We start from the raw sequence: 27,394 nt of genomic DNA, 5'->3' as shown, positions 1-27,394 counted from the left end.
AAAGAAAAAGCAATAAACATTTTTATGATAATTGCCAAGGCAAAGTCAATTGCAAGCGGCCAGGCTTGTTGGGGATTGAGGAAAATCGGCATCATAGAGGCCAGGACTGGGGGGGGGGGTTGGGAGCGTGGGTTCCCCCGCGGGAGAGGGGGCGTGGCCTGGGACGTGAGGTGGGGCGAGTGAGGACCACAACTCCCAGGCTCCCGCGCGCCGCCACGCCCTGGCCACGTGAGCCGCGCGGCGGGGGTGCGGTAGCAGCTGCAGCCTTACCTAGCCAAGTCCGGAGCCGCGAGCGGATTGACGCGACCCGGGCGGCCGCCCAGTGCGCGCACCATGGCGGTGAGTTCTGTGTTGCGCAGCGGAGGGGACGGAGATGGGCGGCTGTGCGGCCCTCCGGGAGATCTTCGCAGTCCCTGGCCCCGGGCTAGAGAGGAGGTTGTGTCAGCGACGCTGTCACAGCTGGAGTAGGGCTGGGGGCGCTGCAGGAGAAGCTGGCTGTTGCTCTGGAGTTTGTTTGTCCCCTCCTGCAGGGTGTCAGTCACTACAACCAGGCCAGCCCCAAGTGGGACAGGTGGGTGGGGAGAGTGAGGACAGCTGTCCGCGGTCTCTTCCCGGGATCTAGCCAGATTCGAGGCATTGCAGAAAGGTTTCCTCCAAGGGGAGGCCCCACGCGCGTGCACTGAGCACACACCCCCAGATCGGCCTGACCTGGGCACGTTCTTGGGTGTGTTTCTTTAAAACTAGCTACTTCCCCATCCTTCTTGCCCCCGGAATCTGAAAGTAGCGTTTTTAACAGACGTCTTTTCCTGGTGAAGTTCTCCCTTAGAGAGAGAATGACTCTTGCTTCCTCTTTGAGGAACTCCTATCAGTTTCTTCATCTCACAAAGAATGTCTCGGAATCTAAGACAGGAAGCCCACCCAGGCTGTTTGGTAGAGAGGCACTCCACCTTCTGCTGATCCTCTTACACGGAAAATAGATGGGAACCCCTTGATAAAGGTGCCCAGGCAGTCAACGGCAGCACACGGGCTTTCGTCCCTTTCTGAAGTGTCTGGTTAAAAAACGAAAACAAGCCTTTGTGAATGACTCTGGTTTTGGCCACGGTCCCTCCTCTGTGAGGTGCCGCCCTTCATAAAGCACAGATAAACTGCTGGAGACACAGATTTATTATCCCCAGTGGGAACACAACTGGCGCCCTGCACAAGACCTGCCAACTAAAAGCTACGGTCCCTTCCTGTAAGTCTGGCTGTGCTGATTCTAGATCCTCTTTCTTTCTCTTTCTTTCTTCCTTTCTTTCTTTCATAGTTCAAAATACAGAAGGAGTGAGGAAGGCAGGGGCATCGGAGGTTCTGAACTTTGTAGGAAAGTGGAATCATTCCATATGGTGGTGCAAGTTGAGGACACCCTGCCTTCTGGCTTCCCAGCTGCCTCCTGCTTCCCAACTGACCCAGACTCTTGCCTCGCCTCCCACAGGTGGCTTTGTTCCTCCCCAGGTCACCCTGCCTCTCTGCTTCTGCCTGCAGTCATTCCCCTGCTAAGCAATTCCAATACCACCAGCCTTCTCTCAGTGATTTGCAACCTCAGGGTCTACACATTCCTAGCACAAGGAAAGGAGACAATGTTGAGAGAAGTTTGCTGTCTGTAGGTCTTTCCGTGGGCAGCAAAAGGTGTTGACTGCTTTTTTGCTCCTGAGGTAGTTGGCCTGGACCCAAGGATGATAGCATGAAATGAGTTGTGGAAACTTCCAGAGTGACTAAATTAGTTACTGGAGACATGCCATCCATGCCTGCTGCTTTACCAGCCAGACTGGGTGGAGTGACAGGCACAGCCTCCAGGTGGGGGCTGGGTGCAGGGTGGGGCCAGAGGCCTCTGCAGCTGCATCCTCGGGATACATGGAGTTTCCCTGTTGTTTGCATCATCATATTATTCTTATGTGAGCATTTTCCAGGTCATCAACTGTTCATTTTGAAATTCTAACAAGGTGTCTCAGGATGGTGGAACTCAAAATGATTTTCCTATTTGGTACTATTGTAACTTTCTATGTTTGCCAACTAATACTTTCATATTAGGGAGATAAACTGTTTATCGTTCAACATGATTTTGAAGTTGTTACATAATTTACCTGGCCAACTCCAGATAAGTAGGCTGGGAACATGGTGGTTTCAACTATTTCTCCAACATACCGCTACAGATTCTTGCTCCAGAAATACCCAGAGTGCTTATGAGACATGCTGCAATTTGAAGAGTAATTCATGCTTTCTAGAAAGTTCCGTGACTGAATACATGGACCTTTAAACAAGGCCCTGTTAACAGTTGCTGGCAATAGCAGAGATGTTGGGCTGGGGGAGATACTGGCAGGAGCTGAACGCAGCGCAAGCCTGTGCAGCCCTCGAAGGCCAAGGGCTGCATGGCCTGCCCTTCAGTCAGATGGTTTCAGTCTCCTCTGGGTCTTCTGCAAGTCAGACCCTTTCAGAACCGAAAGGTATGTGTGCCTGTTTCCAGGTCTGGTCTACAGGTCTGAACAGAGCGCCATGGATGAGGCTTCCTCTCTACTCACAAAGAGAGGCAAACTCACGTTTTGTTTCCTCTTGCGAAACTCACGGTGGGAGCCTGTCTGCACAAAGTTCACAGGGATCTGAGAAAGGAAAGCCAAACCAGGGAAAAAGACTTCCTGGGGTTCAGTCCCCATTTTACAGATGGAGAGACTGAGCTCTAGTAGGAGCTTGTTGTGTGCCTTGCTCAAGGTCCTAGCAGAAAAGGAAGGCAGATACAGGATGTTCAACTTCAGAATCTGTATTCTGTCCACTGGGCTTTGCTCCTCTGTTCAAACTATACCATGCCCAGTGCTCATCCGAACCTCTTTCCCTGGGTTCTGATTGACAGGTCTAAGGAGCCCAGGCACTGCATTTTCAGTAAAGCTCTGAGGTCCTAAGGGAACATGACATCCTTCACTAAACTACCTGGCCAGTGTGGGACTTGTTGACAGTCTCTGCCCTCAGTGGTTCACCTGTAATTCCCTGTGTGTGTGGAACCAGGATTTCCCACATCTGTGGTCCACCCAGGCGTCTTTCCTCCTCACCTCTACCCCCTTGCTTTGCATCCTGTTTACCAGCTGTAGTGCCTTAAGCACTGGCTTTTCTTCCCTGTCCTCACATACCATGGTCTTGTTTGCTTCGTTTCTTTATCCTTAAAGGCCTAAGCACCACCATTGTGATAGCATGGATGTCTTTTCTCCTATATTTTTCTCCTTTCCTAGCTTCTTCCCTTTTTTTCTCCCAGTGTGACTTGTCTCTGCCATTTTCACATCTTTTTTGGAAATGTTAAAACTAACAGTCAAAGACTCAGTTGATCGAGTGCTTGCTTGTCTAGCACACATGGGGTCATAACTGAATCCCCAGTGCCACAGAAACCTAGTGTGGCGGTTCATTCTTGTTATCCCAGCACTCAGAGGCTGGAATTAGGAGGATCACAAGTTCAGAATCATTCTCAAATTCAAGGCCAGCCGGGACTATGCAAGACCCTGAACAAAACAAAATGTAATGGTTCTGCAGTTAAGATTGTGTTCTGCTTTTGCAGAGAACCTAGTTGGGGTCCCAGAACGCATGTCATCCGTGGGTAGCCACAACGACCTGCAGCTGTAGCTCCAGGAGGAGCCTGGGCCTCTTCTGTGGGCACATGCAAAAGCTCACACACACGTTCACACTTATACACATAACTAAAAATAAAAGTATTTTTTGCCAGATAAAGCTTTGCATGCCTTAACCGAAGCACTTGGGAGGCAGAGGCAGATAGATCTGGTATACGTAGCAAGTTCCAATACATGGTGAGGCTCTCGCGCTCTCTCTCTCTCCATATGTATGTATGTATAAAACAAAAAGAAAAAAATTTTTCCACAAATTAGTTTTGTTTACTTATGTCGAATGAGGGTCAGGTTTGAAGACACGAGTTCCATTCCTGCTGATGCCACCACCCCGCAGTACAACTGTGGGCATGCCAGAACTTCCTCGGGGCTTCCTTAAAGGCTGTGCTGAGAGCACAGACTCCGAAGCCAGTCTGTCTGGGCAAACTCCTGCTGCCAAGATGCCAACAGATATGAGAAAAGGTCAGCACTCTCCCGGGTTAGAGTCTGTCCCACAAGAAAAGGAGTGGGCAGGAGACAGGGCTCTAGGTTCTGCCTTCTGGCAGGAAAGAGAACTGTTGAGCTATTCCAGCTTCCCCCAGACTTGATTACAGAGTCATCTCTCAGACTGTCTTAACAGCCTGTGCTTCTCATAGAATCCTTTAGGTTTTGGGGAGAGGGGGCGGTATTTGTTTTTTTTGTTTTGTTTTTTAGAGGCGAGGTTAAAACTCTTTTTTTTAAAAATTGATTTTTATTGAGCTCTACATTTTTCTCTGTTTCCCTCCCTGCCTCTCCCCTACCCTTCAACCTTCTCTCAAGGTCCCCATGGTCCCAATTTACTCAGGAGATCTTGTCTTTTTCTACTTCCCATGTTGATTAGATCTATGTGTGTCTCTTTTAGGGTCCTCATTGTTGTCTAGGTTCTCTGGGATTGTGATTTGTGGACTGGTTTTCTTTGCTTTATGTTTAAAAACCATTTATGAGTGAGTACATGTGATAATTGTCTTTCTGGGTCTGGGTTTGCCTGCAAAATTCAAGATGTCGTTTTTTTTGTTTGTTTGTTTGTTTTCTCTCCGCTGTGTAAATGTACCACATTTTCCTTATCCATTCTTCGATCGAGGAGAATTTAGGTTGTTTCCAGGTTATGGCTATGACAAACAATGCTGCTATGAACATAGTTGAGCACATGTCCTTGTGGCACGATTGATCATCCTTTGGATATATACCCAAAAGTGGTATCACTGGGTCATGAGGAAAGTCGTTTTCTAATTTTCTGAGAAATCGTCACACGGACATCCAAAGGGGCTGTCCAGCTTGCATTCTTACCAGCAATGCAGGAGTGTTCCCTTTTCCCCACAACCTCTCCAGCATAAGTTGTCATCAGTGTTTTTGATTTTGGCCATTCTTACAGGTGTAAGATGGAATCTCAGAGTTGTTTTGATTTGCATTTCTCTGATGACTAAGGATGTTGAGCATTTCCTTAAGTTTTTTTCAGCCATTTTAGATTGCTCTGTTGAGAGTTCCATTTTTTTATTGGATTATTCTTTTTTATTGGATTGGTTTTTTGATGACCAATTTCTTTACTTCTTCATATATTTTGGAGATCAGCCCTCTGTCTGATGTGGGGTTGGTGAAGATCTTTTTCCATTCTGTAGGCTGTCGTTTTGTCTTGTTGACCGTGTCCTTTGCTTTACAGAAGCTTTTCAGTTTCAGGAAGTCCTATTTATTAATTGTTCCTCTCAGTGTCTATGCTACTGGGGTTATATTTAGGAAGTAGTCCCCTGTGCCAATGCGTTCAACTGTATTTCCCACTTTCTCTTCTGTGAGGTTCAGTGTGGCTTTAGGTTAAGGTCTTTAATCCATTTGGACTTGAGTTTTGTCCATGGTGATAGATATAGGTCTATTTTCATTCTTATACATGTTGATATCCAGTTATGCCAGCAGCACTTGTTAAATATGCTTTCTTTTTTCCATTTGATATTTTTTGCTTCTTTGTCAAAAATCAGGTGTTCAGAAGTGTGTGGATTAATATCCGGGTCTTCCATTCGGTTCCATTGGTCCTCCTGTCTGTTCTTATGCCAATACCAGGCTGTTTTCAGTAGTGTAGCTCTGTAAGTAGAGTTTGAAGTCAGGGACTGTGATTCCTTCAGAAGTTCTTTTATTGTACAGGATTGTTTTGGCTATCCTGGGTTTTTTGCTTTTCCATATGAAGTTGAGTACTGTTCTGTTCTTTCAAGGTCTGTGAAAAATTTTGCTGGGATTTTGATGAGTGTTGTATTGAATCTGTAGATTGCTCTTGGTAAGATTGCCATTTTATTATGTTAGTTTTACCTACCCAATAGCATGGGGGATCTTTTCATTTTCTGGTGTCTTCTTCAGTTTCTTTCTTCAAAGATTTAAAGTTCTTGTCATACAGGTAGGTCTTCCACTTGGTTGGTTAGAGCTACTCTGAGATAGTTTATGCTATTTGTGGCTATTGTGAAGGGTGATGTTTCTCTGATTTCTTTCTCAGCCCATTTATTATCTGTCTATAGGAGGGCTACTGATTTTTTCAAGTTAATCTTGTATCCTGCTACATTACTGAAGGTGTTTATGAGTTGTGGAAGTTCCTTGGTAGAAGTTTTGGGGTCACTTATGTTAACTATCATTTCATCAGCAAACAAAATTTGACTTCTTTTCCTATTTGTGTCCCCTTGATCTCCTTTTTGTTGTCTTATTGCTCTAGTTAGAACCTCAAGTACTGTATTGGCTAGATATGGAGAGATTGTCTTCTTCCTGACTTCAGTTGGATCATTTTGAGATTCTCTCCATTTAGTTTGGTGTTGGCTGTTGGCTTGCTGTACATTGCCTTTATTATGTTTAGGTATGTCCCTTGTATCCCTGCTCTCTCCAGGACCTTTATTATAAAGGGATGTTGTATTTTGTTGAAGGTTTTTTTAGACTCTAATGAGATGATCATGTGGTTCGTTTGTTTTATTTCTTTTCAGTTTGTTTATATGGTGGGTTACATTGACAGATTTTCGTATGTTGAACCATCCCTGCATCTCTGGGATGAAGCCGACTTGATCATGGATGATTTTTCTGGTGTGTTCTTGGATTTGGTTTGCCAGTATTATATTATTTTTACATCAGTGTTCATGAGTGAGATTGATTTGAAATTCTCTTTGTTAGTAATGGCTTTGTGTGGTTTGGGTATCAGAGTAATTGTAGCCTCATAAAAAGAGTTCGGCAATGTTCCCTCTGTTTCTATTGTGTGGAACAATTTGAGGAGTATTGGTATTAGTTCTTCTTTGAAAATCTTGTAGATTCTGTGCTAAAACCATCTTGCCCTGGGCTTGCTTTTTTTTTTTTTTTTTGTTGAAAGACTTGATGACTGTTTCTATTTTTTCAGCAGTTATAGATCTATTTAATTTGCTTATCTGGTCTTGATTTAATTTTGGTAAGTGATATTTATCCAGAAAGTTGTTCATTTCCTTTAAGTTTTCCAATTTTGTGGAATACAGGTTTTCGAAATACAACCTGATGATTCTCTGTATTTCCTCTGTGTCTGTTGTTATGCCCCCCTTTTCATTTCTCATTTTGTTAATTTGGATATTCTCTCTCTGCCTTTTGATTAGTTTGGATAAAGGTTTGTCCATTTTGTTGATTTTCTCGAAGAACCAACTCTTTATCTCATTGATTCTTTGTATTGTTTTCTTTGTTTCTATTTTGTTGACTTCAGCTCTCAGTTTGATTATTTCCTGTCATCTAGTTCTCTTGGATGAGTTTGCTTTTTTTGTTCTTGAGTTTTCAGGTTTTCTCTTAACTCAGTAATGTGGGATTTTTCCAACTTCTTTATGTAGGCATTTAGTGCTATGAACTTTCCTCTTAAAACAGCTTTCATTGTGTCCCTTAAATTTGGGTAATTTGTGTGACCATTTTCCTTGATTTTTAGGAAGTCTTTAATTTCTTTATTTCTTCCTTGACCCATTGATGATTCAGGTGAGCATTAATTTCCATGTGCTTGTGGTCTTTCTGGAATTAGTGATGATTAGCATGATGGATTAGCATGGTGATCTGATAAGATACATGGGGTTATTCCAATTATTTTCTATTTGTTGAGGTTTGCTTTGTTCCCTAGTATGTGGCCAATTTTTTAGAAGGTTCCATGAGGTGCTGAGAAGAAGGTATATTCTTTTATGTTTGATGAAATGTTCTATAGATGTCTGTTAAGTGCATTTGAGTCATAACATCTGTTAGTTCTCTTATTTCTCTGTTCATTTTTTGTCTGACGGACCTGTCCAGTGGTGAGATGAGAGTGTTGAAGTCTCCCACTATTAGTGTGAGGGTTTAATGTGTGATTTTAAACTTTAGAAGTGTTTCTTTTACATATGAAGGTGCCCTTGTATTTGGGGCATAGACGTTCAGTATTCAGATTTCTTTTTGTTGGATTTTTCCTGTGACAAATATGAAATGTCCTTATTTGTCTTTTTTGATTGATTTTAGTTTGAAGTCTATTTTGTTAGACATTAGGATAGCTACACCTGCTTGTTTCTTAGGTCCATTTGATTGGAAAATTTTTCCCAATCCTTTACTCTGAGGCGATGTTTGTCTTTAAGGTTGAATTGTGTTTCTTGTATGCTGAAGGATTGATTCTATTTTCATATCCAATCTGTTAGCCTGTGTCCTTTATAGGTGAGTTGAGTTCATTTATATTAAGGAATATTAATGACCAATGATTGCTAGTTCCTGTTATTTTTTATTGTTGGTGATATTATTGTGTGTTTTTTTCATTCTTTGGGATTTGCTGCTGTGAGATCATCTATTTTCTGTGGTTTTGTGGATGTAGCTAACTTCCTTGGGTTGGAGTTTTCCTTGTAGTACTTTGTGTAGGGCTGGGTTTGTGGCTAGATACTGGTTAAGTCTGGTTCTGTCATGGAATATCTTGTTTTGTCTGTCTATGGTGATTGAAAGTTTTGCTGAGTATAGTAGTCTGGGCTGGCATCTGTGGTCTCTTAATGTCTGCATAATGCTTGACCACAACCTTCTGGCTTTCATTGTCTCCAATGAGAAGTCAGGTGTAATTCTGATAGGTCCGCCTTTATGTGTTACTTAGCCTTTTCCCTTTGCAGATCTTACGTCACATATTTATTTACAATTTTGTTTAGTAATAAGAGTTCAAGAGTTTAATCCAATTTTCAGATCAATCTCCTAAACAATCTTCATTCTGTTAAAGGGATGAATTAAATATTCTCATTTCTTAAGAAGCTGGTGCCTCATTATGAAGGAGCAGCAAATCCAGATCCAAAGTACACAGTCATCATTGCCAGTAACCGCCACTTGTTTTCCACCAAAAACGGCAAATTCTTTCCCGGGCCTTCCTCATAGTGGCTGCGACTGACCACGGAGGTGGTGAACCTGCGGACACTTTGGCCCAACATGGTGCGGTGGGAAGCTCAGTGAGGGGCGCAGGGGTGGACGGCGGAAATAATGGCCACACCACCACAATCCTCTTCCTTCACTACCGAAAGGCTCCCTTTGCAGATCTTAATATTCTTTCTTTATTCTGTATGTTTAGTGTTTTGATTATTATGTGGCAAGGGGACTTTTTTTTTCTCAACCCAGTCTATTTGTCGTTCTGTAAGCTTCTTGTATCTTCATATCTTCCTTTAGGTTGGGAAAGTTTTCTTCTATGATTTTGTAAATATATTTTCTGTGCTTTTTAGGTGAACTTATCCTTTTATCCCTGTTATTCTTAAGTTTGGTCTTTTCATGGTGTCCTATATTTCCTGGATATACTCCTGTGTTAAGCTTTTGTTAGATTTAATGTTTTCTTTGACCAATGAGTCTATTTCCTCTGTTGTATCTTTAGCACTTGAGATTCTCTCTTCTATCTCTTGTATTCTGCTGTTTATGCTTGCATTTGTGATTCCTGAGCATTTTATCATATTTTGTGTTTCCAGAATTTCCTTGGTTTGTGCTTGCTTTATTGTCTCTATTTCTGTTTTCAAGTCTTGAATCATTCCTTTCATCTGTTTGATTGCTTTCTCATGGTTTTCTTTAAGTAATTTGTTGATTTCTTCCAATTTTTGTTGGTATTTTCCTCCAATTTTTTTGAGGGAATTTTTCACTTCCTCAAACATTCTCCTAAAGTTATATTTTAGGTCATTTTCTTCTGACTCATCTATATTTGGGTGTTTGAGTCTTGCTGTTGTAGGGCCACTAGTTTTTGCTGGTGCCGTGTTGCTCTTCGTGGTGTTGAGTGTGTTCTTACCTTGTCTACCCATCTTTCCTCTGATTGGTGTAGTTGGGGCTGTGTCTCCGGTGATCAATCTTCCAGGTACCAGTGGACCCAAGGCTAGATAGTTGGTCCTCCTGGTGCTGTCAGGGTCACGGTTCCAGTCGCCCCGGAGGTCACACAGTGCTCCAGGAGGTTGCTCAGCGCTTGGGGAATTGCTCTGCAACCCTGGAGGTTGTTCAGGCCTGTCCCTAGGGAGCTTGCTTGTTTGGAGCTGCTCCCCCTAGGTCACTGCCTTGGGCCTGCTCCAGCAGAGGTCGCTGGCTCAGGCCTGCTTCAGAGGAGGTCGCCACATCAGGCCTGCTCCAGCAGAGGTCCCTTTCTTTTTTCACAGCCTACTGTTCTTTATTATATCTTTTGATGATCAATTTTGAGAAGTTGGAAAGAAAAAGGTAGATGCATATAATCTGTGACTTGGGGCTGTTACCTACCAACAAGTTAGTGGTTCTGGTGTCCCAGTGGCCAGAGAATGCCCAATGGCACAGCTTCCAGACAAAGTGACAGCTAGCCTCGTTTTCCTGTCCCTCTACCTGCACTGAAGCCTGTCTCAATCCAAACTCAGACAGCCTTTCTGAGAACCCACACTCTCTCTCCAGGTCCTCTCCCGGAACACTCATCAAGAGCTACCAGGCTTCTCACAAAGCGCACCCAGGGAAAATTCCGTTTCCTTTTCAGGGCTCCCCTTTCCCGTCTGCAGTTGAGATGGAGTTAAAGGGGAGGGAGTTGGACTGAATCAATGTGTTCCTTTTTTGTGTTTCTAATAGTCCTAGGGGTCGAGGCAAGTTCTCTTCTCCACCTTCCTCACCTTCTCAGTGCTGGCTACAGACTGGGGTCAGCAAGGAGACTCGTGAAGGAGTGGGTGTGTGTGGTGTACAGATGGGAGACATCTGTCCTTAGCCTTGCTTGACAAAAACTGTCACATCTGTCCAGGTTCACTGGGACACAGAGGACTTGCTGCTGGCTCTGGGGAATGTGTTCCAGAACTAAGCAAAAGGCTGTGCCAGTACATAAGGCTTGGCATAGGGCTTCCTATTGAGTTTGGAGGGGACATCTCCATGTTGTTGGCCTTGTGAGGGTAGGCACTCCCCATCTTCACTTCCACACGGAGAAGGGCTCAGTTATAGGTGCTTTTGACCCACTTGGGCAAGCCCCTCCTCTTCCATGTGGCTTCTGGTGGACCTTCCAGAATGTAAGTCCTATAGCCCCAGGTTTCCCAAGGCAACTGCTGGAGAGCATTAGGAAGCAGGACCTGTGTCCAAGCTTCCTGTGATGCCGACCCTCATCTCTTTCAGATGCATTTCATCTTCTCAGATGAGGCTGTGCTTCTGTTTGATTTCTGGAGAGTCCACAGTCCTACAGGTAAGAATCGGGAAAGTCAGTGCCAGGTGGTAGAAAATCTGGGTTCTCTTTATTTTCTGTGGGCAGTGAAGGCACGTTGAGCTAGAACTGTGCATTTATTATTCTAAGGCAGGCTGGAAATAATTCAGATGCCTGCTGTGGCAGTTATGCCCTTCCCTACAATGGATGGCCATTGTCCAGCTACAGACTAAGCCATGAGTGGGAGAGCACTTTGTTCGTATCTCACCGACATTCTGTGGGTCGACTGTGCTAACTGAGCAGTCTACACTCAGGGCCTCTCATGCAGTGAAGCCAGACAGTGGCTGGATACAGTCTTTTGAGGAGCGTTTAGAGTCTTGTCTTGGTTGTGAGCTGCAGCCTCAGCTGGGCTTCATCTGAGCCCCACAGTGGCTCCTTCTATAGTGTGGGCTTCCTCATGGCAGAGTGGCTAGGTTTGAAGAGCAGCTATCCTAAAAAGAACATGGGTGAAATACATGATTTAAAAACCTACCCTAGGGGCTGGTAAGAAGGCTCAGTTGGTAAAGTGCTTGCTGAGAGAGCATCAAGACCTTAATTTGGTTCCTAGCACCCATGTAAAAGACAGGCATGGCAGCATCCACCTGTAATCCTTGCCCTGAAGAGTAGAGACAGGAGGATTCCTGGGACTTGCTAGCCAGGCAGCCTATCTTTAGCTTCAGCAAGAGATGCGGTCTAAAAAAAATGAGGTAGAGAGCACTGATACCTAATGTTGACCCCTGATTTCTACACACATGTGCACCCACACACATGTGCATGCATACACATGAATATGCACACATATACACATTTACATACAAAATAAAACCTACACTTGGAAGTTACATAGCATTATCTTCACCTATTGACTGATCCTTTGACCCTTCAGGGCTAAAAGGGAGGGAACATGGCTCCCATCTCATGTTGGAAGGAGGGAGAAGGTAGGATATATGGGAGTGACCATCTTTGAAATTTACACTCTATCATAGATACTATAGAATAACCTGGAAAAAAAAAAAAGGCAGATGTGTATGAACAGAAGGGAGTCCATGTCCTGTGGGAGTTGGATAATGAAGCTGGATGCAAGTGAGTAAAATCAAGGCTATGACCCAACAACTGCCATCAACCATTTGCTGAAGCGACTCTCAGAACTCAGGGAAATGCTTTATATAGGCATAAATAAGCCACTAGACAGTGGTGATCAACTCAGCCTGCAGCCCGCCTGTTCCCCAGAGTCTGAGTGTTCCAGTCTTCTTATGGAATACTGGTTCCCCTCCATCCTGAGGTACTGAGCTATTTAGAGGCTTCAGCCACAAGTTGTTGGCACATATAAGCTCCCACTAGCTAGTGTTTATTGAATACAGGGTATCTTAGTATTTAGCCCAAGCTGGTTGTAAACTCACAATCCACCTACCTCCGCTTCCTCAGTGCTGAGATCACAGGTATGCACTACCATTCCTAGTTCCAAATATATTCTTATGCCATAAAGCCTCATAAAATACTTTGGATGGACCATTTATTATCTTGTGTTGTAAAACACAGGTATCATCAGACTCCATCTTACCTAGAGGCACAAATAAACACTTACTGTTCTCTAACTTGTTGGACTTTCCCTATAAATTTAATACGTTGAATACTAATAGACAATGTTTAGGAAAATAAACACCCACTGTGTTCTGACTTGTTGCTCTCCTGCCACACCCTCTCCCGGGGTTTCTGGTATACCTAAACGTGAAAAGTGTATGCCTCTAGGTGTACACCCCTACATTTGCAAGAAATCTTTATAGAGATGTGTGCAGAATGTGGGGGAGCTATTTGGATGGTGCTGTGTAGCTTCTTCACCCTCAACCCCTGGCTCTGCCAGAATGAGAACCACATTCCAGTATGTCAGAACTACTAAGAAATGTCTAGGGAGGCAAAGGGATGATGAAGGTCTGAGCTTAATGAAGGTGAGGAAGAGACCAGTGGCTGGAGTGGATTCAGAGTGGAGAGTGGGCTGTCCCGACTCCTGGGATAGCCCTCTGGGGAGTGTCTTCGGGAGAAGCAGTGCTTTTCAGCGAGCTCTACAACTTGGCTTGCTTGTTCTGGGGCACTGGGGATCAAACCTTGAGCCTCACTTGTGCTAGGCAAGCATTCTGTCTCTGGGCCTTTTTACTTTTTGAGATGTAGTCTCACTAAATTGTTTAGGTTAGCCTGGAATCCACTCTAGTCCAGGTGAGCAGTAAACCGTGATCTCTCAGCCATCAGAGTACCTGGAATTACATACAGCCTGTGTCCAACATCCATGTTGCTTCTTTATTTATATGCATGTACACTTATGTGGAAGTGGATGTGCGTCTGTATGCGTGTCCATATGCATGTCAGAGGACAGCATCCTCATTTTTAAGACAGGGTTTCTAACTGACTTGGAACCTGCCTAGTAAGCTAGGCTGGACTGGCCAGCAAGCCCAGGTATCTGGCTGTGTTTGCTTCCCCAGTGCTGGGAGTACAGCAGAGATGGCTGCTGCTGCCCCCACCACTTCCTACTTCCTCTCCTCCTCCTCCTCCTCCTCCTCCTCCTCCTCCTCCTCCTCCTCCTCCTCTTCCTCCGAAATCTACCTCTGCTTTTTATTGTACGCCACTACACCTGACCCACTTATTTATCTTTAATTGGCAAAAACTGTCCGTCCATCTTATGTGGCGCTTTGAGATGTTTCAGTACATGCATAGGTTAAGTAGCATTCGAATCAGGGCCAGCCCACCTGTCTTTAAATTTCTATGATGAAAACATGTAACCCCTCCCCTAGCTCTTTTGAGACGTGATACACTATCAGTATCTGCAGTCGCCATGCAGGACATGGCGCACCCAAACCTGTTTCACCTTTGCCTCTTTGCAGGCATGGCCCTCTCAGTGCTGGTTGTCTTGCTCCTGGCTGTACTGTATGAAGGCACCAAGGTTGCCAAAGCCAAGTTGCTGCACAAGACTCTGGAGAACCTGCCTAATACGACTAGCCAGCAGCTCATCCTGGAATCAGACCAGGACTCTACAGGCTCCAGATCAACTCCAGCCGATGGCCACCGCCTCAGGTACAAACCATGAGTAGAAGGATGGCGGGAGCAGTCACTCTCGCCCAGACAGAGAACATTAGCCCCACACATTGAAACATAACTTGGGCCCCAGGGAATTTTAGTAAGATGAATTAGAGCCCGGGTCTGTGGTATCTGGGCCAAAGCAACCTATCAAGCAGCCTCTTGGGTGGATCCCAAGGATTTCTCAGGGGTCTGCAGGGAACTTTAAACCTATGCTGCAGGCCTGTCACCAGGCTCCCAAACACAAGAGAACTGTCATCAGCCTAGTGTCCCACTTCTTCCGTGCTGCAGGCCCCACCTGCATTTCCTGCGACCTCACCTATGCTTAAGGAGCCTGCCTGTTGCATCACCAGCCACCTTACTGGGTGTCCACACCCTCATAACCATCCAGTGTTTACTGACAGGAAAACCAGTACTCAAAAGGTTCAGAGATTTAATAGGTACCCAAGTCCCTGTTCTTTTCATGGCTCCTTCACCTCCCACATTCAATTCAAGGGAGAGACTGGCTTCCCAATGATTGTTTCTTATTCCTTGTCAGACAAAATTGACTACATAAACCATAATGGTTTCCTCATTTGCCTAGGATGGCAGGAAGCTCAGAGCTAAATGTGGTGGGGATGTCTGTTTGGAGAGAAATCTCCGCTGGGTAAAATACGTTGTGCTGGGACTCTGGAGCTTTCTGTCCCCAACAAAACACATCTGCTCATCACTGTGTAACTAACTTGTTTCTCTTTCATGCCTAGGTGGTTTTTGTGTTACTTTGGCCAGTCCCTAGTCCATGTCATTCAGGTGGTCCTTGGCTACTTTGTGATGCTGGCTATAATGTCCTACAACACCTGGATTTTCCTCGGTGCGATCGTGGGCTTGGGTGTGGGCTATTACCTAGCCTACCCACTTCTCAGCATAACTTAGTGGGCCAGGAGGTGCTGAGCGCTGGAGAGAGCTGGGGCTGCTGCTCCAGGCATTGTACTTCCAGCTCCTGTTTCTTATGATGGCCATTGCTCACCTCTTTCCCAGTTCCTGGCAGCATTGAGCTGCAGCCAGCAAATGGTTCCTGGAGCTTAGAGGCCATTGGAGCTACCTCCCCTCCCAACCTGGACTACAAAGGGCCCAGGCCTCCTGTGGTGCCTTAAGCAAGTGGCTGTGACCAAAGGGAACATGGAGAGACTGGAACCTGGAGGCAGAGTAGCCAGGCTGTGATCATAGATCTCAGACTGCAAATTAAAATTTTCCAAAGAGCTTCAGTGAGGAAGGCCATGGAACCTGGATACCCTCTTCTGCTTTGTGCCTTAATGCCAGGGGCATCTCCAGTCTTGGGGGATGGACCATGCCAGCACCTTTTTGCCTTGGAACACATAAAGACTGCCACTGACAAAACAAGTTTTCACTTTGAACTCCTGATTGGCAATTTTGCACATCCACACAAAACAAAGTTCCTAATGAACTCACTGTGTTCATGATGGCAGCAGTGCCTGCAGCAGGTCAGTCTTGTGACCAGGGCCTTCCCCGGTCCTCTTGTCTGCATCACAGAGAACAGCATTTCCTAACAGAGCTGGCTGCCTCTTCTTACTTGCTGCTAATGCCTAATGACCTGGTAGGGAGCCATGAGTCAGTCACTGAAGTCCTGATTCAGCAGGGATGTGTTGGGGGAAGGGTGCTGACTGAGGTGCAATAAGCAGTCAAACCAAAACCAGGTCATGTTAAGAGTTAAGTGAACTCCAGGTATTTGAGCCTTTTCACTTTACAGAAAAAAGTTAAGAGACAGGAATGGGGATACATACCTGTAATCCCCAGGAGGCTGAGCCTGGAGATCCTGGGCTTGAGGGCAGCCTGGTCTACATAGAGGTCCAGGCTAGCCTGGGATGCATGGTGAAACATACACACATACACACACGGCAGTCACTACTTCATGTCTAGTGTCTATATTCAAGTACCTTATTGACTCAATGGAAAGATGGTTTTAAGCTTTGGGAATTATAAACAAATACACTTTAATAAATTTCTATTTTGAACAGTCTGTGGTTGTTGGTCTCTCTCTTTCCCAACAGTACACAGCTCTTACATGTTAGCACTGCAGGAGCTAGGGGAGACCAAGGACTAAGATTGCATGTAGTAAAGACATCTCTGTGTGCAGAGAAACTACATCTGGAAATGTACCTGTTGGCAGACAGCCAGAATATCAACTTGGTCATGTTAGGTTCCTATAACAAGTACCTGCTTGAGGTGAGGAGGCATCTTGTTTGTTCCTGGCTTCTCAGCCCCAAAACAACCATACAAACTGTATTAATTAAATCACTGCTTGGCCCATTAGTTCTAGCTTCTTATTGGCTAACTCTTACATCTTAATTTAACCCATTTCTATTCATCTGTGTATCTCCACATAGCTGTGGCTTACCAATAAGGTTCTGTCTAGGGTCTCTCTCTGGCAGGGCAACATGGCTTCTCCTGACTCCGCCTTCTTTCTCCCGCATTCAGTTTAGTTTTCCCAAACCAACCTCTATTCTGCCCTGTGCAGGCTCAAGACAGTTTCTTTATTAACCAATGGCATTCACAGCATACAGAGGGGATCCCACATCACCTGCTCTAAGAAGAGTAACTGTCACATAGACTATAAACACCTGTGATGGCATGACAGCACCTTCCCTTCCTGGGGGGCAGAAGTAACACCGTGGCCATCTTGTCATTTGCAATAAGAAGCAAGAGTCACAGGACGTGTAGCATGGGGCGCCTGTGGGATTGCTTGCTGTGGTCCCTCTGTCCACTGACAGCCTGTGAGCTGCTGGTCTCAGCAGAGTTGTGACAGCCTCTGCTAAGGCTCTCAGTTTCAGCTCCCAGGGCACTGCCAGGATGGACCCTCTTATGAGTGACTAGCAGGCTCCTCAACCTGATACTCTTTTATTACAGTCATGATATTTGAGATTTTGTGGAGTCTTTATAAATTTTTTGCTTATGGTCTATAGAGTGAATATATGGTTAGACTTTGGTAACGTGTGTCCTCATTTTAGTATTCTTCAGAGCCAAGTCACAAAAAGTATTTTCCCTACTTAATTTTCTTAAAAAAAACAAACAAACAAACAAGTACCTATATAAGTACTGACTAAGTGCCCGAGAGTTCTAGCCCTTTATGCAGTTAACTCATTCAATCCTCACCACCACACAGGAACTACCTGCCTACATCTCAGAGAGAAGGAAGCTGAAGTGTGAGACAGTCACCTGTCAGATCAGCTCAGATGAGGGGCACAGGTCACACAGTACCTGTGGTATACACAGGTGAGCGGAGACTGAAGATGATAAGTCTGTGTTCTTTGTTTCCACAATGGCTGGAAACACAGATTTGACAAAGCCAGGAGCCTGAACTTTTCTTTAGTGCTATCAAATCAAGGGCATGCGCATACGAGGCAAGTGCTCTACCACTGAGATACACAGCCCTGGAAGCTGTATCCTAGCAAGCAGCATTAGCTCCTTTCCTCTAGCCGAGGACAGGCAGGATGGTGGGCAAGAGCCCAGCTTTTGAGCAGCTGGGCAGGACCAGAATTCTTGTACTGCTCGCTATGTGGAACTGTGGACAGCTTACTCTAAGCCTGGGGATAGCAGGGCCAGGGCTCAGCAGTTAACAGCACTTAACTGCTCTTGTAGAGGACCTGGGTTTGGTTCTCAGCTCTTATAAGTAGTTCATGTAATCCTGGGGATTACAGGTCTGTGTCCCCATTCCTGTCTCTTAACTTCTTTCTATAAAGTGAAAAGGCTCAAATACCTGGAGTTCACGTGACTCTTAACATGACCTGGCTTTTGTCTGACTGCTTACTGCACCTCAGTCAGCACCCCTCCCCCAACACATCCCTGCTGAATCAGTACTTCTGAATCAGACTGTCTGGAATGCCCAGTGCCAGAGGCTCTGCTGCTTTCTTCTGCCTCTGCATCCACACGGTACACAGACACACATGCAGGCCAAACACCCATACACATCAAATAATGAATCTTTTTTAAGATGGGGATAACCATGTCTTCTTCAATGACTGGCACTGTACAGACTGTCTCACTGCTACCAGCCACTGCAGAAGACACTGTTATCCAAACTTTACAGGGAAAACTGAGGCTTAGAGCTTGAAGTAACTTGTTTAAATAACGTTTAATACAGTCTTTCTCGAAGCTTCCTAGGCCAAAATCTGGGAGTCAAGGCACAAAACCTGCAAAATGCAATGAAATTCAAGATACAGTCTTAAAAACATTTAAAATCATGGAATATTTTTTTTTAATTACTCCTTTTGGAGATTGGCTGCATGGTCTTTAGAAGACCCTAGAATAGTAAAAGGCTACATGTATTTTCTCACTGCTCTTCTCTGCAGAAGTGTTGGCCCCTGGGGCTCACAGAACCCCTCAGGTATCATAAACAGTAGGTATTACAGACCCCTGCTTCTCTTCCCTGAATGGCTTCTTAGCCTGCTGTATAGCCCACAGATATCAGCATAGGGTGGATAAGGTCATCATACAGCTACAATGCCCTCAGCCTTATGCAGCTGTTGTGAGCTAGAACTGCAGTCTGTGACTCTTTAAAAGCCTTCAAGTTCAAGGTCAGTGCCAACAGAAATATGTCACAGTGTTTTTATGCACATTAACTCACCAAGTTACAACTCCCATCCTTAGGATCCCAAGAAAGAGCATGGTAACCCTAGAAACCAAACTCAGTTTCTCCTAAGGGTCCAGGCCAAGTTTTATTGTAGGCATTTATTTTAGTCTTGTTAATTCCAAATACTTATTGACCTCCAAGATTTAAGGCAGAGATAGAAAATACATGTCCCAGAGTCACAAGTTAGGCCAGCATGATTTCTCAGTTCTCTGAGGAGACCCACCCCCAGCTACACGGCCTGTTGCTGCAGCTCTGGTGAGCCCTGGGAGAGCAGGAGGGTCATGGGTCAACTTGAGAATGAATGGGTGGAATGGCAGGATGCTTGTGACTGGCTGCAGGTGACCCTCCTAGCCCTTCCTCCACGGTAGAGCCACTCACTGAGGACTCGTACACCACCAGTTCTGCAGACAGGCTCATGGTCCTCTTCACCAGGTCAGGCAGGGGCTCAGATGACAGCTAACCCGACGTCTGAACCACTGTCCTCAGAATGTCTACCAGGACCTCACCCTGAAGCTTGCCTCGATCTGAGGCCGGCTGTGCACAATCATGCTTTGGAAAGGGCTGGGAGAGAAACCTGCATGCCTGTTTCCTAGATCTTCACCCCAGCCAGTCAATGTCATCGTCATCATCATCATCTCCAAAAAGAGGTGTTGGGGGCGGGCGCCCCTTCATGCTCTGACAAAACAGGAAAGAGAAGTCAGTTCTCATATATCCCTGCCCAGGTGCCTTCCTGCCTATGAGGGGAAGTGGTCCAATGGCTGTCCTGCCTCTGGCTGGAAAGGAGAGGAACTAGAAGGACAGGCTTGGTGGCTAAAGAACTGATCCAGACAAAGCTGGGACAAGCAGGCATTGAGGGAAGCCATCTTTCGACAGAGACAAAGACCAACTTTGCTTGGCTGATTTTGTAATTTATTTGTGAAATATGTATTGATTGGGCAGATATGCCAACTTACAAGTTTTGTTTGGAAAAAGAAGGTTCATTAAGGAGCGATGGGGAAAGAGAAAGAAACAGAAGCAAAGCAGCCTGGGAGAATTAAGAGAAGATGACAGAAGTTCGGAGAAGTACAGTCACATTCAAAAACCAGCTGTGGCCTGAGGTCGCCAAAGATGTGGATGTAGAGGCATGTCCAAGAGATAAAGAAAGGCCACAAAGGCGTGCTCTCTTTAAAGAGCTAAAGGGTTCTAGGACCCTCTAAGAGTCCCAACCAAAGGATACTGTGTTACAGGTTCAAGTCCTCGGCTTGGTACTGTTGGAAGTGGTGGAAAGCTTTTCTGATGGGCCCAGTAAGAGGACTCAGGTGATTATAGGCTGCCCTCAAAGGGGACAGTGGAATCCAGACCCTCCTTCCTGACCACTGAGAGAATGCTTTTTCTCTACACAAGTCTAATAGCACTGGAGTGAACCCACTGTGGACTAAAACCTCTGAAACTTTGAACCAAAATACACAGTCTCTTTAAACACTTCTGGTGTCAATAACAATGCTGACTAACACCAGGAGCCGAGTGGGAGGTTCTCTTCCTCTTTCCATGATGAAAGCTCTGGTCTGTCATCTGCTTTTGGTAGGGGAAAAGGACTGGAAGCTACAGACATGCAGAACATAGAACTGTAGACATATTATGAGAAGGTTAAATGAGAATGTGAAGTATTTTTCTGAATACCCAAGAAACAGATGATTAACTTGATGGAACTGGCAGTAATACCATCAATATACTGCTCGCCATTTGGGATACTCGTCTTTATTTTCTATGCAGAATCTGTAGTTAACAGTCTCAAATGCAGTATGCTAATGGGGTAAGATGACACCTTCTCTGCAGGCAAGAGGAAGGGCTCTGGTTCATCTGAGTTAGGTTCCAGATGTCATTGCCTTCGGGCAAAAAGCAAAACCCACTCCAGATGGATGGTATAGAAGGACAATAGGCTTTGCCCATGTTCAACCTCATAGTTCTTTCCTGGATCTAATGCTCCTGTCTCCTTCACACACATTTTATGACAGTGAAATTCCTACTACTCCGGTGTCAGATAGACAAGCCGGGGCTCCAATCCTGGCTCTCTCGGCAACTTCCTCTGTGGTCCCTGACTCTCCTGCTCCCTAACTTGAAGCAACACTGTCAACACTGAATCCATCTGCTGCTCAGGTGTTAAGATGACAAAACAGGCAGCGGACTGGAAGTGGGCCAGGTGAACAGTTCTTAGAAACAAGTGGCCCAAGAGAAGCCTGGGCTCAGTCCTGTCCACCATTAACCTCCTGCAAATGATTTTCTAACCTGTTTCTTTTTCTACGGAGGAGGAGAGCCAACAAGTTGGATTCAGAATCCTTCCCACCTTCCCTTACTACAAACAGGACTGATTCCCCAGGGGACAGAGATCATGATACCCTTTTAAGATTACAGTGGCAGCTTAAAGAGATGCCCACTCTGGACCCCCAAGCTCACTCCCACAGGGTCCTGTACACATAGTCCAGGAAGTAGGCCACCAACAGACTGCAGGGGAGAGCCCCCAGGTGGTGGTATGAGGACTCAGCAGAGTCTGAGATTTTCTTACCACCTCGTCTTCATCCTCTTCCTCAGGCTGGATTTTGGGCGTTGGAACTTTCAGAGCTGCCCCTTTAAACAGTTCGTCCTCTTCATCCCCAGAAAGACTAAAGAAGAATCAAGCCACAGATACTTGCTGTTTCTGCCAGGTCACAGTGCCCACCAGCTATGAAAGTTATGGATCCTGAACTGAGACCCACGTACCCAATTCAAATATCTCTTCCCACACCGTGCATACATCCCTCCAGAGACCACACCCTGTATAATCCCCTTCACAGTCCTACACTGCATTAGCCCCTCTACAGTCTACAGCCAGCTGTAGTATACAGTGTCCCCTCTGTATGCTATGACTATGTTTTATTATCATTGGTTAATAAAGAAGCTGCTTTGGCCTATGGCAGGGCAGAATATAGGTAGATGGGAAAACTAAACTGACTGCAGGGAGAAAGAAGGCAGAGTCAGGGAGACACCATGGAGCTGCTGAAGGAGAAAGACACCAGAACCTTGCTGGTAAACCAGAGCCTCATGGTGATACAGATGAATAGAAATGGATTAATTTAAGATGTAAGAGCTAGCTAGAAATATGCCTGAGCCATCGGCCAAAGAGTGTTGTAATTAATACAGTTTTATTGTGATTATTCAGGTCTGGGTGGCCAGGAAATGGAAAAGCAGTCTTCGATTATTGCCAGCACAATCATTAAAGCTAATAAATCACATTCCACTACTCTTCTGTTTAAATCCTTTGACTGGCTTCATATTATATGTGCATAAAATAATCATGTATCTTGGCCCTTTCTTTATTTTCCAACTTCAACTTTACCCTACTGGTCTCCTATGTGTGTCCATCCCTCCAGAGCACCTTTGTGTGTGCTCCTCTCTCTGCAATGTCTTCCTGTTGTCAGGTTGGAGGACTCAGTACTCCTTGGATCACAGTTAAGCTCCTCGGACCCATAAACCTTACACCTGCCCTGCCTGCTACACTATCATGGTGCCTGCCACAGAACCCTGTATGTAGAGCTGTTGATAACAACATGAATGGTGTCATTTGTCAACCCTGAAAAAGAGACCACCTCCACAGACAGCTTGTGCCTGCTCAGAGTACACACCTGCAGTGCTGGGAGTCCTCCTGGTTTTGACTGAGGGATGCTCTTGAAGCTGCAGAAGCAAGCTCTTTATTCAGCAATGCCTCCGGGGGACCAGAACTACTGACATCCTCAACTTCTTTGTGCTCAGGAAGCTGAGGTTCTCCTCCTGGGTTTTCAGGGTCTAAGGCTGGTAGCTCCCCCTTCTCAGGGTCTAGAGTCAGTGTGCCATCTGGGGCTACTTCCCCAACATGTTCTCCTCCCAATTTGTTGTTGGACTGCACTGCTCTCTGGTCATCAGCAGGTAGTTCCTCACACTCAGAGTCCATAGTTATAGGTCCTGGAGGTTTAGGTGGGATTGAGGTTGGGGGCTCCAGGACTCTGGGGGATGAGATGCCAGCTGGCTCGGATGGGAGGGAACTGTCTTTCATTTCTGAGGGTATCTCTCCTTCTGAAGAGTCCTCTTTCCTTGTCTGTGTACCATTCTGTGGCATGGGGAGGGCCTGTGGAGGCAGTGGGGTGGTCTCCCCTACTACTTGTTCTGATAGCACCTTGGGAGCCTCCTGCATCTCCCCACTCAGGGGTGCTGGAGACAGCCCAGCAGTGGCAGAACCTGGCTGCTCCAAGGAAGACCTCAAGGTCTTCTCTTCTGCACCATCACTGCTGCACTCTCCTTGCTCTTCCTCCTGCTGGTCCAACAGCTGCAGAGTCACCACCTGTTCAGAAGGAGGGGAGGGGCGCTGACAGGACAGTGCGCTGATAGGTCCTGTCCACCTGATTCAACTGCCCTGCTCCTCCCCGGCACAAGAGACTGCGGCGTCCATCCGGGGTTCCCATCACTGAGTATGAGTGCTTAGATGGTGATTTAATAAAATGCCCATTCCAGTGAACCAACTGACTATACCTTAATTGTATGCATGATGGTCCTAAGGATGGTCCTGCCATCATAAGAGTCCTCCAGCTCAAACTCTCCCCTCAGTGACTGGAACACCTGGTTCATGATCTTCTTGACCTATGCCAAGATCAAAAAGACATGCTACCAAAATCAAGACATTAAGTGATACATTAAAATTACACAGTTGGAACTCTACAGAGGGACACAGGTGGTCACAAATGTCTGGTGACACTAAGAGCTGCCACCGTGGAGAGAACAGTTCTAAAGGAGAATTTCCTGCCCAAAGATCATTTGCTCATATGATGTAATGCCAACTGTGAGTACCACAGCCAGCTGTGTGGCCTCGACCCCAGGGACAGCACCACGTCCAGCTCTTCCCTATGATGGAGGGGTGCTTTCCATATCTGTCAAAGTTGCAGAGGAATAAAGTCTCTTTGGGTTTGCTATCAGAGTGGTAGATTCTAAAGAGTTAGTTTTTACATCAGACAAGTGATGTTTCAATAAAGTCGGGAAAAAGTCAGCATCACATATGGGTCCTATTTTGTGAATACTGCCTTGATATGACAGGGTTGCCGCTTCTCTGAATGCCAGCTCACCTTCTCTGAGGAGTCAGTAGCAGCTCCGACCGCAGGTGCCTGGGACGTATTCCTCTTCAGTTGCTCCTTCTCTGCAGTGAAGGCTGCAACCTGTGCCTGGAGAGCTGAGCACTGCAAAATGAACAGACCGGGCTGTGGCCTGGGGAACCTGGATGAACCCTTCTGGGAACAAGTCCTGACTTCAGTTAGGTCTACTGGGCCCAGCCTTGGTCCTCACCCAAGACCAGCTGATGCAGGTCACTCTACTTCCTCAACAACTCACAGCTTCCTTCCCATCAAGGATACTTGACTTGTTCCCAATGAGGTGAAGAATATAATGAAAACAAGGGGATATGAATAAGAGTACCCACAAAGATACAAATACTCAGCAACCTATTCACCTCCAAGACTGCCTCCAAAGCCTCTGAGTCAAAAGGTCTTAACTGCATAACGCAAGGAATTGCCCTTCAGACAAGGGACTTTCATAACACGTCCCTAAGTCACTTTCCAACTCTCTTTTTCACATATAAGCATACCACCATATCCCACACTCCACCCTTACCATAGTTACCTGTCCTTGGCTCCTTCCCAACAACTGCAGGCACTTCATCTTCCAGGCCTCCCCAGACCACTTATCTCAGTTTCTTTGCTGTGATTATCTGATTCCTGAGAGCAGACTTCTTTGCCTGCCCTTTCTCTACTAATGCTCAGTAAGTATCTGCTTAATAAATGAAGGATGGAATAATGGGGAACAAGTCCTGGAACACTGGCTGTTTGTCTTTTCCCAGGTCCCTGACCTGCTACCCCATGTAAGCATGCAAAAGATAACTAACTGCAGCTTACACAAGCCTGGCTGTGTTTTCTGGCTGCTAATACAGCCTGGTGGCCTGGTGTGAGCCGACCCAGGGAAAGAACTACCTCATCCTGAAGGCGGGACAGCTTCTGCTGGTGGGCATCCCTCTGCGCGCAAACCTCCTGGTACTGCTGCAGATGCTCATCCTTTGCAGAGGCCAAGAGATGCTCACACTTTGCTTCCCACTGGCTCTGCAGCTCAGCCTGTGTGAGAGACAGCTGCCAAGAGAAACAGTAGCCATGTGTAGGGGGTAGATGTTGGGCATGGAGTCCACATTACAAAAAAAAAAAAAAAAAAAACTTATTCTGCATAGAATTTAAAGACCCTGGCCCATGCAGGCAGAAAACAACTGTTGAAAAGATCTTAATTACTTTGAAAGTATCCTCTTATTCCTTCTTGCTCTCTATATGAGTGGTGTGACATATATGTGTATGTATGTGCACGCTCATGTCCACACAGACACTAGAGGAGGATACCAGGTGTCTACCACTCTCTGTGTTATTCCCTTGAGACAGGGGATCCTCCTGTCTCCACTGTGCATTGCAGGGTACCCAACTATTTACTTGGGTACAGGAGATTCAAACTCAGGTTCTCATGCTTGCACGGTGTCAAGTCCAAAGCAGCCCCCCAAATGGCAGTGCTGGTGTTAAAGTCCTAAACAGGGCTCTGGCTGGGTAAACAGAAACTCCCTTTAGGCTTTCTTTTTAGGGTTTTCTGTTTAGTAGGAACCTCCCTTAATCACCACCAAAAGAAGGCTACCCTAAAGGTCATCTAGTCCCCATCAATCCAAAGAGTCTGTATAAGCTCAAAGACCCCCCACCCTGCTCACTGTCATATAAAATTTGTTTGCTTTTCCACCATTTTGCTTCTCCCCTCTCCATCTCCCAGAGATGGCCTTGGTGATTTGAGCCCCTGATAAACCTTCCTTTCTAGCCATGGAGTGGTCCTGTTCAGTAGCGTCAGGAGACCCTCACGGATACACAGCCAGCACTCCTGCTGCTCCGTCATGTCCCCAGTCCCAAAGCAAGTACAACACTCAATCACTGAGAGGGTTGGCACCGGTTGTCAGGCTTTCCAGTATCCTCCCAGGTGTGGATAAACTGTAAGAAACATCTTCCTAGGGAAAGTAGAAACTCCATACTCTCTCTGTGTCCTTCACAGCTTCCTTGTATTTCCAAGTGCCCATTACCTGCTCTGCAGCTGCTTGGTCTGTGGACACTCGAGACTTCTTCAAGAGCTGCCGAAGTCTGTCCAGTTCCTCCTGGTGCGACCTGCGAATCTCGTCCATCTCCTCCTCTGCCTGGCAGCGCTCAAGAGCTGATTTCCTTTTCCTCTCTGAGAGGTTCTGAGGAACAAAAGAACCATCCTCAACACTAGCTTAATAGTGTGGACAGGGTGGTGGTCAATGACCTCAGTTGGTCATTTCTAGGAATGGTTTTATTGTGGGATATTTGTACAGTGTATTGCTGTGATTGGTATAATATGTGAGACTTCCAGCAGAGAGAACCCTAGGAAGAAGAAAGGTAGGGCCGCCAGTCAGACGCAGAAGAAATGGGATGGCCGCTACAGAGATGAGGTGATGAGCCTCATGGAAGAATGTAGATTAAAGTTTAAGTTATAAGAACTAGTTAGGAACAAGCCTAAGCTAAGGCTGGCCTTCTATAATTAATAAGTCTTGGTTTCATTATTTGCAGGCTGGCGGTCCTGATGAGAAAGTTCAAATAGCATCCAACATGGGGCAAGTAAATCCACATATGGCCTGAAAAAGCTGAAGAAAAAAAAAAGTTCCAAATAGGCTCAGTGCTTGCAGTATACAGAGGCCTTGCTGTACAGCTGAGCACTTGAATGGTTGACACTGGGTACAAATGCCTGGTGTAGGTAGATGCTGGGGCAGGTAAATGTGGCTCTGGGCTGGTACCCACAAACTCGAGGCTAGGCTCTCTCAGAACCAAGGGAGGCTGAGCCAGCCACCATCTCCACTCTGCAGCAGTTGCCTAACAGTTTAAGGTTTGACTCACATGGTCAGAAATGCTGAAAATGCACACAAAATCAGATCCACACACACACACAAACCTCTAAAAAGGTACAGTAGGCCTAAAAAGGTGCTCAGATATTGAAGACAAAAAAGAAAAAAGAAAATGGGTATAGATAGTCATAGAAAAAAATTTTAACAAAAATCAGATTTGGTGGGGGAAACCTCCTGAAAATATTGACTACAGACATGAAGAAAATAACTATGAAAAATTACAAGGCAAATGATGCATATGCTGATCGTTCTACATGGGAATAACTCTGACTGGACGAGACCGGATAAACCTTGCTGGCTACAGAGTCCTCAAGACTTATTAAATGCCATCCTTTCGTGTGACTTAAAAGCTTGTTATACAGTCCAAACAGAATTATATAGTAAACAGATACCTTTTACCTCCTCAAACATAGCACATTCCATACTTGTGTTAATGTAGATATTATATGTTATCTTTGAAAATTTGTGTGTTTTTAGAAAAAAAGGAC

At 45.7% G+C, this 27,394-nt stretch overlaps 3 protein-coding genes across 7 annotated transcripts in view; 1 reads left to right on the top strand and 2 right to left on the bottom strand.

The window, feature by feature from the left end:
• The first annotated feature begins 223 nt into the window (after window positions 1-223).
• Window positions 224-16,333, top strand: Slc31a2 (solute carrier family 31 member 2). Of its 3 annotated transcripts, none has more exons than XM_057785634.1 (4): window positions 224-339; window positions 11,187-11,253; window positions 14,124-14,313; window positions 15,060-16,333. In XM_057785634.1, exons 1-4 carry the CDS (start codon window positions 334-336, stop codon window positions 15,226-15,228), a joined length of 432 nt encoding a protein of 143 aa, XP_057641617.1. In that variant the 5' UTR covers window positions 224-333; the 3' UTR covers window positions 15,229-16,333. The 3 variants fall into 3 exon arrangements, with proteins under 3 accessions (XP_057641617.1, XP_057641616.1, XP_057641618.1); XM_057785633.1 differs by lacking the exon at window positions 224-339 and adding an exon at window positions 353-571; XM_057785635.1 differs by lacking the exon at window positions 224-339 and adding an exon at window positions 780-1,234.
• Window positions 8,876-9,065, bottom strand: LOC130884493 (cytochrome c oxidase subunit 7C, mitochondrial-like). The gene has a single exon (XM_057785636.1). It carries the CDS (start codon window positions 9,035-9,037, stop codon window positions 8,876-8,878), a length of 162 nt encoding a protein of 53 aa, XP_057641619.1. The 5' UTR covers window positions 9,038-9,065.
• A 1,423-nt stretch (window positions 16,334-17,756) lies between the features above and the next one.
• Window positions 17,757-27,394, bottom strand: part of Fkbp15 (FKBP prolyl isomerase family member 15) — a 62,382-nt gene continuing 52,744 nt past the window's right edge. For 2 of the 3 annotated variants that reach the window (XM_057783676.1, XM_057783677.1), the window contains exons 22-28: window positions 26,070-26,225; window positions 24,946-25,098; window positions 24,049-24,159; window positions 23,462-23,569; window positions 22,582-23,273; window positions 21,486-21,582; window positions 17,758-19,618 (exon numbers count right to left, since the gene is read on the bottom strand). In XM_057783676.1, the coding sequence (XP_057639659.1) occupies window positions 19,541-19,618; window positions 21,486-21,582; window positions 22,582-23,273; window positions 23,462-23,569; window positions 24,049-24,159; window positions 24,946-25,098; window positions 26,070-26,225 (1,395 nt within the window). In that variant the 3' untranslated portion in view covers window positions 17,758-19,540. Of the gene's footprint in view, window positions 19,619-21,485; window positions 21,583-22,581; window positions 23,274-23,461; window positions 23,570-24,048; window positions 24,160-24,945; window positions 25,099-26,069; window positions 26,226-27,394 lie in introns of all 3 variants that reach the window. The other variant, XM_057783678.1, reaches the window with a different exon arrangement.

This window comes from Chionomys nivalis, chromosome 11, assembly GCF_950005125.1.
Source record: "Chionomys nivalis chromosome 11, mChiNiv1.1, whole genome shotgun sequence".
NCBI lineage: Eukaryota > Metazoa > Chordata > Mammalia > Rodentia > Cricetidae > Chionomys > Chionomys nivalis.
This window is presented reverse-complemented; position numbering and strand designations above follow the sequence as displayed.

Coding starts and splice junctions, on each gene's coding strand:
- Slc31a2 (XM_057785633.1), top strand. CDS start 374: ATGGGCGGCTGTGCGGCCCTCCGGGAGATCTTCGCAGTCCCTGGCCCC. Junction 11,254..14,123: donor GAGAGTCCACAGTCCTACAG/GTAAGAATCGGG, acceptor GCCTCTTTGCAG/GCATGGCCCTCTCAGTGCTG. Junction 14,314..15,059: donor GCCGATGGCCACCGCCTCAG/GTACAAACCATG, acceptor TTTCATGCCTAG/GTGGTTTTTGTGTTACTTTG.
- LOC130884493 (XM_057785636.1), bottom strand. CDS start 9,037: ATGTTGGGCCAAAGTGTCCGCAGGTTCACCACCTCCGTGGTCAGTCGC.